Source organism: Rutilus rutilus, assembly GCF_951802725.1.
Source record: "Rutilus rutilus genome assembly, chromosome: 7".
Taxonomy (NCBI): Eukaryota; Metazoa; Chordata; class Actinopteri; order Cypriniformes; family Leuciscidae; genus Rutilus; species Rutilus rutilus.
This window is the reverse complement of record NC_140221.1, coordinates 1,111,510-1,125,000: the sequence shown is the minus strand read 5'-3', so window position 1 is coordinate 1,125,000 and position 13,491 is coordinate 1,111,510. Positions and strand designations below refer to the sequence as shown.

Below are 13,491 nucleotides of genomic sequence, written 5' to 3'. Positions count from 1 at the left end.
GTGTTGCATGTTTTCTCCCATTCATAATAATATGAGTACACACAGCGTCTTTATACGTAGACTTGAAATTAAGAAATGGTAATTATTTTGCCAAGAGATATTTCATTTATTATTTAATTGTCAAGACGAAGGAGAGAAAGAGAATTTACTGGAGAGATGATGTCTTCATGCCCAGATTTCTCAAGTTTGGGCATTTGGGCTTAAGTTATCCCTGCAGAACACATCAGTCATGCCCCATCGCATGCACATTCCTCTGTCTCAAAATAACTCCTCATCTCCATGTCTCTGACATGTAATCCTCACACACATGTTTTCATGCACTTCAGATTACATGTCACACAGTGTGAACATCTAGAGTCTCTCCGTCACGAACTTGGCAAAAAAATGCTGATTATATATCAATATGAATATAAAATAACAATAATAATTTGTATTATTGTTATTACTACTAATGCTATTACTACTAAATGTATAAAATGACTAAATAGAAAACATGATTGCAATTTAAAATGCATTAAAAAAATCTGCACAAGGGCTGCACAACTTGGGGAATTTTGTAATTATATATCAATATGGGTATGTAATAATAATAATAATAATAATAATAATTATTATTATTATTATTATTATTATTGTTATTACTAAATAAAAATATATAAAGTACTAAACTAAATAAGAAATATTACTCTTGTAATATATAACTGGAAAATGAAAACATATTTAATAAAAATATAATAATAATTTAATTTAATATTACAACTGTAAAATGACAATACTAATATTTACGTCTGTCGTCATTTCTTTATTTTCAGACGTCAAACCTCTGAAATTTTATACTGATGGAAATGCTTCATGAATCCACTTGTTGGTAAAATTTATGAATGCTTTTAGTGTTTTCATTGATGTGCATATCTGTTCACATCTCAGAAAATATGTTTTGGTGTTTCATGACGCTTTATAGGGGCCCTATTGTGCTTATCTTTCTTTAATGTTGTTGATCATGAAGAAGCTCCAGCTCTTCTCTATATCAGTGTCAGTGTTTCTGAACACTGTAGTCTTGAGTTTCTTCCGGGAACGAACACGTCACAATATTCCTCATTATAATAATTAATGCGCAGAATAAAGGGGCGGGGCCTGGTTGAGTTAGTTAGTAGTGTGTTAAACTGGCGGTTATGGTAAGGGGCGGGACATTTCCCAAACACACTCGAAGCGCTCGACCAATCACAACACACTGCTCCAGCTGACCAATCAGAGCACAGTGTGCTTTTCAGAAGGAGGGGCTTCATGGAGACAGGAAGTAAACAGAGCGTTACTGACAGACTGGGAAGAGAGGAGCCGCAACAATGGAGAATATGAGGAGAATAATCAACATTCAAGCAGGAAAACCTGTTCTAGTAGAGCCCAAAGAACGTAATCAAAACTATGCAAAAGAGCATAAGGTTGTATTTAAAATGTGTGTTTTGTTAGGCTCCTGAAGTGTGTGATTGTGTTTTCGCTGTAGTTCTGAGACACACAGCTCGTGTCGTGAGTCTCCGTGTCCTTGTGCTTTATGTGTGTCTGTGGAAGAGTGTGATAACTCTCAGACGGAGATCTCTCCTTTCACTGAAGCAGACGCAGGTCTAAACCTTCAGATCGATGTACGCGAGACACTGAACTGCACACAGTATTCACACTGCAGTCAGAGTCTGCCGTGACACTTAAAACAAGATATTTTGTTTTATTTTATTTTTGTATTTTCAGTTTTCATTGTTGTTTTTTGTCATTTTATTAGTTATTGTTTTTATTGATTTTTTAAATAATTTTTATTTTAGTTATTTTAACACATCAGGGTAAACTAACTGAAATTATACTATATATATATATATATTGTATTATTTTTGTATTTTTATTTTTCATTGTAGTTCTGTTAGGAATTGTGCTTTTGTCTTTGTTTTAGTTGTTGTTTTAAATTCTTATAAATTTTTATTGCAGTTTTAGTATCTATAATACATCATGTTTGACTAAATGAAAAGGAGAGATGTTGCTTTGGCCGCCGGCTGAAATGAAACAAGTTAAAGTTCTGCAGAAGTGAGTTTGTGTTTCTGTACGTTCCTCACACTGGGCTCTGATTGGCTGGAGTTTGTGTTTCTGTATGTTCCTCATGCTGGGCTCTGATTGGCTGGAGTTTGTGTTTCTGTATGTTCCTCATGCTGGGCTCTGATTGGTCGGCCTGTTGCCGGGGAGCTGATCTCGACGTGGACTGAATGTCTCGTGTCTGTCTGTACGTTTAGACCTCGACTTCAGCTCGACTGCAGTGTTTGAATATTTATAAAGCAGATCGTTCATGTGAAGAGGGTCGGCGAGCACCACCCCACACACACACACACACACGCACACACGCACACGCACACGCACGTGTTAGTCCTGGATTGACTGGATTGACAGACACTTCTTCAGGAACAGAATGTCCCAGACTTCTCCTTTACCCTGACAGAGCCGTTTTCCTCTCGTCTGATGATCTTTCTGTCTGCTGCAGTGCATTATGGTCCGGTTTTTCCTCTCGTCTGATGATCTCTGTGTCTGCTGCAGTGCATTATGGTCCGGTTTTTCCTCTCGTCTGATGATCTCTGTGTCTGCTGCAGTGCATTATGGTCCGGTTTTTCCTCTCGTCTGATGATCTCTGTGTCTGCTGCAGTGCATTATGGTCCGGTTTTCCTCTCGTCTGATGATCTCTGTGTCTGCTGCAGTGCATTATGGTCCGGTTTTTCCTCTCGTCTGATGATCTCTGTGTCTGCTAGTGCATCATGGTCCGGTTTTCCTCTCGTCTGATGATCTCTGTGTCTGCTGCAGTGCATTATGGTCCGGTTTTTCCTCTCGTCTGATGATCTCTGTGTCTGCTGCAGTGCATCATGGTCCGGTTTTCCTCTCGTCTGATGATCTCTGTGTCTGCTGCAGTGCATTATGGTCCGGTTTTTCCTCTCGTCTGATGATCTCTGTGTCTGCTGCAGTGCATCATGGTCCGGTTTTCCTCTCGTCTGATGATCTCTGTGTCTGCTGCAGTGCATTATGGTCCGGTTTTTCCTCTCGTCTGATGATCTCTGTGTCTGCTGCAGTGCATTATGGTCCGGTTTTTCCTCTCGTCTGATGATCTCTGTGTCTGCTGCAGTGCATTATGGTCCGGTTTTCCTCTCGTCTGATGATCTCTGTGTCTGCTGCAGTGCATTATGGTCCGGTTTTTCCTCTCGTCTGATGATCTCTGTGTCTGCTGCAGTGCATTATGGTCCGGTTTTTCCTCTCGTCTGATGATCTCTGTGTCTGCTGCAGTGCATTATGGTCCGGTTTTCCTCTCGTCTGATGATCTCTGTGTCTGCTGCAGTGCATTATGGTCCGGTTTTTCCTCTCGTCTGATGATCTCTGTGTCTGCTGCAGTGCATCATGGTCCGGTTTTCCTCTCGTCTGATGATCTCTGTGTCTGCTGCAGTGCATTATGGTCCGGTTTTTCCTCTCGTCTGATGATCTCTGTGTCTGCTGCAGTGCATCATGGTCCGGTTTTCCTCTCGTCTGATGATCTCTGTGTCTGCTGCAGTGCATTATGGTCCGGTTTTTCCTCTCGTCTGATGATCTCTGTGTCTGCTGCAGTGCATTATGGTCCGGTTTTTCCTCTCGTCTGATGATCTCTGTGTCTGCTGCAGTGCATCATGGTCCGGTTTTCCTCTCGTCTGATGATCTCTGTGTCTGCTGCAGTGCATTATGGTCCGGTTTTTCCTCTCGTCTGATGATCTCTCTGTCTGCTGCAGTGCATCATGGTCCGGTTTTCCTCTCGTCTGATGATCTCTCTGTCTGCTGCAGTGCATCATGGTCCGGTTGTGACGTGAGCTGCTGATAAATCAATGGTTCGGCTGAGTTTATGGAGTTCCTTATCAAAGATGTGCAAAGTCTATATTTAGCGTGTCTGACTGCATTATTCCTGCACGTACATGCACGTGTGTGTGTGTGTGTGTGTGTGTGTGTGTGAACCTACACACGCCGCAGGGTTATTATATCTGTGATTTCACATGGCATCTGATGTTCAGGGAAAGAAAGCAGTAGTTCTATATTTCTAGTGTCGTCAAGTTCCGACTTCAAGAAAGATACCAGTTCAAATACTTGATAAATATGCAATGATTTCAAAATGTAGATATCAGTGAAATTACTTGTTAATAGAAAAGGAAAAGTCCAAAAACAATTATTGAAGAAAATCTGACAGTCAGTAATACAATAAAAACAATGTAGACATTTTAAACTAACAGTTTTCAGCTACAGTGTGATAATATAAGCACATTTTGCGACGATAAACAATCTGGCAGCTGAGATTTGCTATATGGGATAAATTACTTTACATGAGTGAACTGTAATAAACTCGGCTGTAATATATTCCAACATAGGGTCAAATTTTTAACTAGCAGATATCAGACTTTCAATCAAACTTTCCCCGTTGATTACCTACATTAAGATGAGAAAAAAATGTATTACCAGTTTTCTGTAATTTAATGTTTAAATATGCAAATTAGGCAATATCTAATTAAATATGCGCTAATTTGCATACAATTAAAAAAAACGAAATCTGAGTATTGGATAAAGCCAGGTTTAAAATTATTTTTTCATTGTGTTCACATATTAGATGGGGAAAAAAATTACGGAGGGATTTATGGATATCTACTTTTGTTATCCTGTAAATCAGAATATACTGTCAATAGCCTTAAAAAAAAAAGATTTTTGCCATGTTTTTTTGAATAAAATGTTATAGAAATCAGGCTAGGAATAATATATTTACAAATCCCTCTGTAAATGTCATATTTGGATCCGACTGAACGGTCAGGAGAGAGAGAGAGCTTTCCAGCGGTGTGTGTGATGACAGGGAGCAGACAGAGATCGCAGAGCAGCGGGAGGATTTACAACGCCAACTTTTGTTGAATTTATGAGAAATCTACAGACGCAAACAGACAAAGTGTAATAAAATAAAGACCTAAATGTGTATTTCAGACTTTTTTTCACCACAAGTCTGAGAGAAGACATGTTATTGAAGACAAATCGCAAAATTGACCAGTAAAAAAACAACAATGTTTTTGCCTGCCGTGTCTCATTCACCGCACCTGCACTTCATCATCAACGCACACTATATAAAGTGATTCATCGTTGTCTACATTGACGACATCCTTATCTACTCCCGGAACCTGGCCGGACATCGCCTCCACGTAACGCAGGTCCTTGAGAAACTCCGCCATCACCATCTCTACCTCAAGCTGGAAAAATGCGAGTTCCACACAACCTCCGTCCACTTCCTAGGGTACGTCGTAGACCAACATGGCATCCAGATCGACCAGAGGAAGGTGGATCCCATCCAAAACTGGCCTCAACCCACGACAATCAAGGAACTCCAACGCTTTCTCGGAGAGCTGCTCGCCATTAAACTAGCTCTCGAAGAATGGAGACACTGGCTGGAGGGAGCACATCACAAATTCGAGGTCATCACTGATCATCGCAACCTCAAATACCTGAGAGAAGCTAAGAGACTCAATCCCCGTCAAGCCCGATGGGCTTTATTCTTCACCAGGTTCAATTTCACCGTTTCATATCGACCTGGGGAAAAGTACTGTAAGGCTGATGCCTTATCGCGTCTTCACCAACCTGCTTCTGATAACTCTGCTCCTGAAACCATCCTCCCTCCAGCCATGATCATCAGTCCAATATCTCCCAAGCTAATCGCTCCAACCCTGCTCCACCGGGAGGTCCAGAAGGGCTCCTCTACGTCCCACTCACCTTTCAGCCCCTTCTGGACTCAGCTCTCACTCCTCCGTCAACGCTACTGGTGGCCAACCATGCCTCAGGATATCTCCCAGTACGTCAAGAGTTGCTCAGTCTGTGCCATTACCAACACTCCCTGGTACCTCTTCCCATTACGCATCATCCATGGTCACATCTGGGCATTGACTTCATGACCGACCAAACACCTTCAAACAACCACACCTGAGTATTCATAATAGTAGACCGCTTCTCTAAAGCCTGCAAGTTGATTCCCCTCAGAGGATTGCCCACTGCTTTCGAAGTGGCCGAAGCGATATTTCAAAATGTGTCTGTATTCCCGAAGACATCGTATCTAAACGGGGACCACAATTAATTTCTAGAGTCTGGCAAGTCTCCGTAAGCCTCTCCTCCGGTTACCATCCCCAAACTAACGGCCAGACTGAGCGGAAGATCCAGGAAATCGGGAGATACCTGAGGTCCTACTGCCACCAGAACCAGGACAGCTGGAGCCAGTTCCTCCCGTGGGCTGAGTACACCCAAAACTCACTCCTGCAATCCACCACCGGGCTCACCCCCTTCCAATGTATCCTTGGATACCAACCTCCTTTGTTTCCCTGCTCGGGTGAGCCCTCGGAAGTTCCAGCTGTCAACCACTGGTTCGAGCAGAGCGAGAGGGTATGGGACTCAGCTCATGTGCATCTCCAACAGGCAATACGGAGACACAAGAGACAAGCAGACACCCGTAGGACATCAACCCCTCGCTACCAACCAGGCCAGAAGGTATGGCTCTCGACGCGGGACCTCCGTCTCCGCCTGCCTTGCCGTAAGCTGAGTCCCCGGTACATGGGTCCATTCACAGTGCAGAGGCAGCTCAACGAGGTCACTTACAGGCTTAACCTTCCACCTCACTACAGAATCTCACCATCCTTCCTCGTATCACTCCTAAAACCTCACTCTGAACCTCTGTTTTCTCCTCCCACAAAATCTGGTGGCGAAGAAGTACCTCCTCCTCCCAACATCGCTGAAGAGGAACCGATGTAACGGGTCCGAGCTATCCTAGACTCGCGGCGACGGGATCCCAGACTGGAGTACCTCATCAACTGGGAGGACTACGGTCCCGAGGAGTGCTTCTAGGTGAACCGTCATGATATCCTAGATCCTACACTCCTCACACAATACCACACGGAACACCCAGATCGACCGGCTCCCAGGGCCCGAGGTAGACCCCGTCATCGTCGTCCTACCCAGTCGTCAGGAGCCGCCCGTGGAGGAGGGGGTACTGTCACGGAGTCACCAGATCAGCACGCTCCACCCACTCGTCACCCACTTCATCAACAACGCACACTATATAAAGACACTTCCCCTTCACTTCATTGTCTGGTCTCGTCCTTGCCTGAACGTGCAGACTCCTTTACTCACCTGAAGATTCCTTACCTGGACTTCGCCCTCGTATCTCCGATCCCGTCATCTGTCTTCTGTCTCCAGTCATCGGCTTGCCGTATCCTGCCCCTTCATCTGCAAACAGAGATCCATATCATTATTCAGCTAAGTTCACCATCCTGTTCTGATTCTCCTCTGCATACTCACCAGTCTCATCTGCTGTTCCACTCCGTGTCTGTTCAATAAACATCAGTTTCACTATTTACCTGTCTGCCTCTTTCTGTACCGTGACCGTATGCATGGGAGTTGATAATTTTTGTATGAAGATAATGTTGGACTCTTATATATCCAACTTAATATAAAAACCTTTGCGATTAATATAGGTACATTTTTTGAGATTCAAGCAGTAAGGCTTTGAAATTAGCTTATTTTGCTATAAAGTATATTTCGCTTTAAATGAGTTTGTGCTGGTCTTCTCTATTGTGTCATATATCCGAGTGAAACGCTTCTGGAACAAGAACAGATGTGGGCGGGGCTTGATTGTGTCTGTGTGGAATTGATTGGCTGGTTGTGGTTTGCTATTGGCTGATCTCATGTGAGTGACAGGTTGCCCCGCCCACATCATCAGAGAAGAGAAGAGATGCTGCAAGAGGAACTTATTCTGATTCAAGATTACCAGAAATATGAGTTTACAAAAGTACTAGTAATAGTGACCCAGTCAGCAGTCAGTGTGTTCTTTCGGTCACTTCGGATAAACAGAATCTGCTAAATGCCGTTTCATGATTCTTCTCTCACATCTGTGGAAATCAGTGCAAATGTTTAAAGCCAGACTGACTTGTGTTTTCTGTGTCGTGCTTCGGTGAGAAGCTGCTTTGATTTGCATGAAATCACGTCTTTGACTGCATGTGGTCACGCAGGATCAGTCCAGACAAATGAACGACATTTACTGAACGATCTCAACACAGCATGCTCATATTTCACTGCAGAATCAAGAGGAGAAACAAAAGAAGCTCTTCTGCACAGAGAAAACCAAGGCCATAATAATAATATCGTTACAATGTTGCAGTGCCTTCATATGAAAACTTGTTTCTTCCATGGAAAACAAACATAAAAAAAGGTCATTGCCTCTTATATATGTATATGTATATGTATGTGTGTTTGTGTGTGTGTGTGTGTGTGTATATATATAAAAATATATAAATATACTGGATATACTTTCCTCCTGACTGCTCTTCTCACTATCTTCTTTTCTTTTGAACATGGTAGATGATGATGATGATGATTTTTTTTTATAAACATTAACGACACAGGCGACAGCAGGAATATTAGGCTGCTGTCACTTTAAGACCGAATGCGTGCCTCTCTCTCTCTCTCTCTCTCTCTCTCTCTCTCTCTCTCTCTGCGTCCCGATCGTTCACATGGAGTTCCTTATTGATGAGGGGGGGGGGATGGTTAGTTCACACCATCACAAAATCCAAACATTCAGTGTAAGAGTAAAAAAAATGACATAACATTATTTATAGTAAGTTTATTTGATTCACAGCTTATTTAGAGTTTTGACCTCGACAACCCAACTGCATTTACGCAAACAGTCTACTTTAAGATTTACTAAAAGATTGTTTTGCTAATTGTTCTACACATTGTCATATACAGTAGATAACCTGAAAATACAGTAAAGGTTAAATCTTGCTAAACACTCTTACTAAAAAAATGGGGTAAGCACACTTACATTCTCATTTTAAGAGGTGTTAAATGTGGTTTGATTTGTTTACATTAGTTAATGTATTAGGCTAACTAATGAACCACGAGCAATACATGTGTTACTGTATTTATTCATCTTTGTTAGTCTTAGTTTAACAAACAGTGAACAGCTGTATTTTTATTGTTACTTCACACAGTGCATTAGGCTAACTAACGTTAATAAATACAACTTTTAATTGATTAATGTTGTAGATGTGCAGTTTATTAATATTTAATGTTAACTAATGTAGTTAACTAGAGTTTAATAAATGGAACCTTATTGTAAAGTCTTACCGATTTGTTATACACTGATTCAGAGTTCATCAGTAGGTGATCAGTTGTTTTAACCATTCATTAAATGGAATCGGTTCAAAGGAGTCATTAGTTTGCGAATCGGACGTGTCATTAGCGGACTTGTACGCGTTGTGTGATTTATCCCAGCCGGCAGTTAGGACATCACACAAGATTTGTCAACACAGAAAACATTTCATCATTGGATAGGTTTTGTTTTGTTTATTGAAAGTGTTTTTTATGTCAGCTGAATCTTTTCAGAGAAGATAAGGCAACGTATTTATTTTTCTTTTAATTTTTTTTGCACAATTCACACCCAGCGGTAATTCAGGGAAAAAATATCCGAATGCTCCACGTGAAACTTCGGTCTTCCGATCTTTTACCATCGTGATTTTTGATTAATATGCGCGAGGGAGCGAGAGATCAAGGCAGTTTGAAGACCGGGCCTCTCTCTCTGCTCGTTCTTTCAGCAATACGCCCTATCGCAAGCGCAGCAGTTATCATCACTCACCGATCAAATAAGACTTTGGCGAGACAAAAATTCGCTTGTGAGAGAGACGCGTGAGTGACAGAGAGACGGAGGGAGAGCAGGGAAAGGAAATGCAGCTGAATGAATACGATGCGTGTTTTAAATAGCGAAAAAAAAAAAAATGTATAACGAAACGCAATATGTGGCGGCCGGTGTTGATTCTGTGGCGCACCGCCACGAATTAGTCTATGTGTGGGAAACACTGTGATGCCACTGTATCTTCCAGGACTTCTTCTGCAACCAAGCCTTGGGGGAATTTGAGGAATGATTGGGATCGTCGTCCTGTTGGAAGGTCTAATGATGGCATGATGTTTTCTCCTTGGATTTCCTAATAAAAGTTTCTAGCACCAGAGGATATAAATCAGCCGCAGAGCATCACCGATCCACAATGCTGAACTGTAGACTGAGTTCTTTACAGCATATGCTTCATTCTTCTTCCTCTAGACATACCGCTGATCCATAGGGACGAAAAGTTCTTCGCTTTTGTTTCATCGATCCACAGAACAGAATCCCAAAACTGTGAACTTGCAAACTTTGCTTCCAATGGTGTCTCTAGGAACATTTAGTGCCTTCGCTATCTTTTTGAATCCTGTTCCTTGTTTGTGAAGGGCGATGATATCTTCTCTTAACCTTTTGGACATTCTTTTGCCATATTTCTAACATGCAGTCAAACCTCGGCAGTTCAGATATTTCATGTGTTCTAGCTCAAGCACACCTGGCGCAACTAATGAAGCCCTTGATTAGTGGGACAACACCTGTCCTGCAGATTTGTGCTGTTGTGATGGATTCTATTCAGGGGCTTGACTAATTTTGAGACTGCAGAAGTCATTAAAAGTTGCATTTACAGTTGAATTTCTGGAAACCACTTGAAACATTTGTTGTGTTGAGCTATTTCAGTTACTAATGTTTGATTTGTTCATTGCAAACAGCTGAAAGGGTGTACATTTTGCCAATAAATCTGATTTGAATAATAGGCCTATACAACTAATACATTATTTATATATATATAAAGAGAGAGAGAGAGTTTTTTTGTTGTGATTTTTGTCATTTCTATTAGTTTGTTTTTTAATATGTCTATTTTTATTTCAGCTTTTATTTTAGTACATAACATTAAACAAAATAAAATAGAGAAACTTTGCTTTGGCAGCTAGATGAAATAAAATAAGTTTTAATGTTTTATTTTTTATTTCAGTTAACATTTATTTTATTTCAAGTTACAATGTTTTAATCTATAGTGACCCTGGTACTGTCAGACAGGACATTGTTTCCTCAGTAAGATGCAGATGTGAGATTTTGCATCAGTTATTTCATATTCATAATGTAATGCTCTTATAGTGACAGCATCCAACAAATGACATGAAAATCATCCGCATGGTCTTTTCAGGACAGCATGATTTGCCTATATTGAAATCTGCATTGTGTGTGTGAGATTGTGTGAGTGTGTGTGTCTGTATGTGTGTGTGTGTGTGTGTGTGTGTGTGATGGTGTCATGCTGTGATTGCTTTTCTTTGCTGCTTCTGTCCTGAAATGACTTTCCTCTGTCTCTCGCCCCTCCCTCGCCCATCTCTCTCTCTCTCTCTCTCTCTCTCTCTCTCTCTCTCTCTCTCTCTGTAACTCTAGCTGGTCTCAGTGTGTGTGTGTGTGTGTGTGTCGTATAGATGCAGCATTGATTGTGTTCAGCATGCAAACACTGACCTGTTGAGTTCAGCAAGAGAAGCTTTATCTCTCATACAGAAAAACTCTTGATCTGTGAGCGAGTGAAGGACTGAGAGACAGACGTCGTTGTTCCTGGAAATGTGTTGCTGTTTCTTGTGAGCGGAACTTCAGTGTTCTTCATTGTTGATGCTGTGGAGAGTGTGTGACAGTGTGATTAATGTGTGTGTTTGTGTGTGTTTATCAGCTGTTGTTGAGGCCACTCGTGTGTTTTTGTTCGGCAGATAAGAGTCTTGAGCGGGACTTTTATTTTGACATCGCTGAGCTCATCATCAGTGTTTTCATTGGTTTACTGTCTGATAATAGAAAGGCAAGTGCAGTAATAATCATGTCCTCATATACTGTCGGCATTCCGCTAATATGCATTTATATCATGTCTTTGAATATCTAATAAATATTTAACTATACAAACCTTGGAAACTTTCATGTCATATTCACTGTATGCTGTATTTGAAATGAGCATAAGCTTGGCTCTTTTTTCTTATGAAAATATGATTCCTAGCACAGACTTTTTCAACTTTTTTCTTCTTTTTTTACTTCTTTTTTTATTTCACAGATTTTTTTAATCAAGTTGATTTGATTTATTTTCAGATGATTTCTAATTCTATTTTTCTATTTCCCATAAAAATAATAAATTTTCAATAGTGATGAAATCTGTGTGTGTGCAGATGACCTTCTCTATAATAATGTTAACATATATAAATATATTATGAATGTCTAACTGTGTGTGTGTGTGTGTGTGTGTGTGTGTGTGTGCAGATACCCTTCTCTATAATAATGTTAATGTATGTATATATGGCTGTGTAACCGTGTTTCTCCCGCTGTGTGTGTGTGTGTGTGTGTGTGTGTGTGTGTGTGCAGATGCCCTTCTCTCCGGCCCGGTGGACGGTGTGACCCGCGGGCCGTCATCATCATGTCCCAGATGCTCCACATGGAGATCCCGAACTTCGGGAACATGGTCCTGGGCTCGCTGAACGAGCAGCGTCTCCAGGGCCAGTACTGCGACGTGTCCATCGTGGTGAAGAACCAGGCGTTCAAGGCCCACCGCGCGGTTCTGGCGGCCAGCAGCCTGTACTTCCGGGACCTGTTCAGCGCCAGCACCAAAGCCCAGTTCGAGCTGCCCTCCTCGGTCACGCCGGCCTGCTTCCAGCAGATCCTGGGCTTCTGCTACACGGGCAAGCTCAGCATGGCGGCCGGAGAACAGCTGGTTCTGATGTACACGGCCGGGTATCTCCAGATCCAGCACATCGTGGAGCGAGGCATGGACCTGATGTTCAAGGCCAGCTCTCCTCACTGCGACTCGGCCTCGGCGTCGATGGACGAGCCCAACTCGGGTCCGCAGAGTCCCAACACCGCGCTGGTGCCGTCCCGCAGGATCAAGCTGGAGGAGCCGAGGCGAGCGGGTCGAGTGTGTGTCGGGGAACGGGCCAGTCCTGGAGCCTCCAGCATCCCGACCACCGACAGCCCCACGTCCTACCAGAACGAGGACGAGGAGTTCGAGGAGGAGGCGTTCGACACCGAGGAGAGCTACAGCCATCTGTGCGGACGCTCCGCTAATCCTTACGGAAGTAATCCCACTCTCTTTCCCACTCTCTCTCTCTGCACAGACAGATATATAGTGCAAAAATATTAATATCTTTTATACACTACCGTTCAAAAGTTTGGGGTCGGTACGATTTTTTATGTTTTTAAAAGAAGTCTCGTCTGCTCACCAAGGCTGCGTTTATTTGATAAAAAACAATAAAAAAACAGTAATATTTTGAAATATTATTACAATTTAAAATCATCTGTTTTCTATGTGAATATACAGTAAAGTGTAATTTATTCCTGTGATCAAAGCTGAATGTTCAGCATCATTACTCCAGTCTTCAGTGTCACATGATCCTTCAGAAATCACTCTAATATGATGATTTGATGATCAAGAAACACTTATGATTATTATCAGTGTTGAAAACAGTTCTTGATGAATAGAAAGTTCAAAAGAACAGCATTTATTTAAAATAGAATATTTTCTAACATTATAAATGTCTTTACTGTAACTTTTGATCAGTTTAACTCATCCTTGATGAATAAAA

At 41.8% G+C, this 13,491-nt stretch overlaps 1 protein-coding gene across 2 annotated transcripts in view; it reads left to right on the top strand.

The window, feature by feature from the left end:
• Positions 1-13,491, top strand: part of nacc2 (NACC family member 2) — a 45,198-nt gene that overhangs the window by 16,946 nt on the left and 14,761 nt on the right. For both annotated transcript variants that reach the window (XR_014628046.1, XM_084415167.1), the window contains exon 2: positions 12,278-12,984. Coding sequence is in view for 1 of the 2 variants with exons in the window: in XM_084415167.1 (XP_084271293.1) it covers positions 12,330-12,984 (655 nt within the window). In the remaining variant the exon portion in view is untranslated. The remainder of the gene's footprint in view (positions 1-12,277; positions 12,985-13,491) is intronic.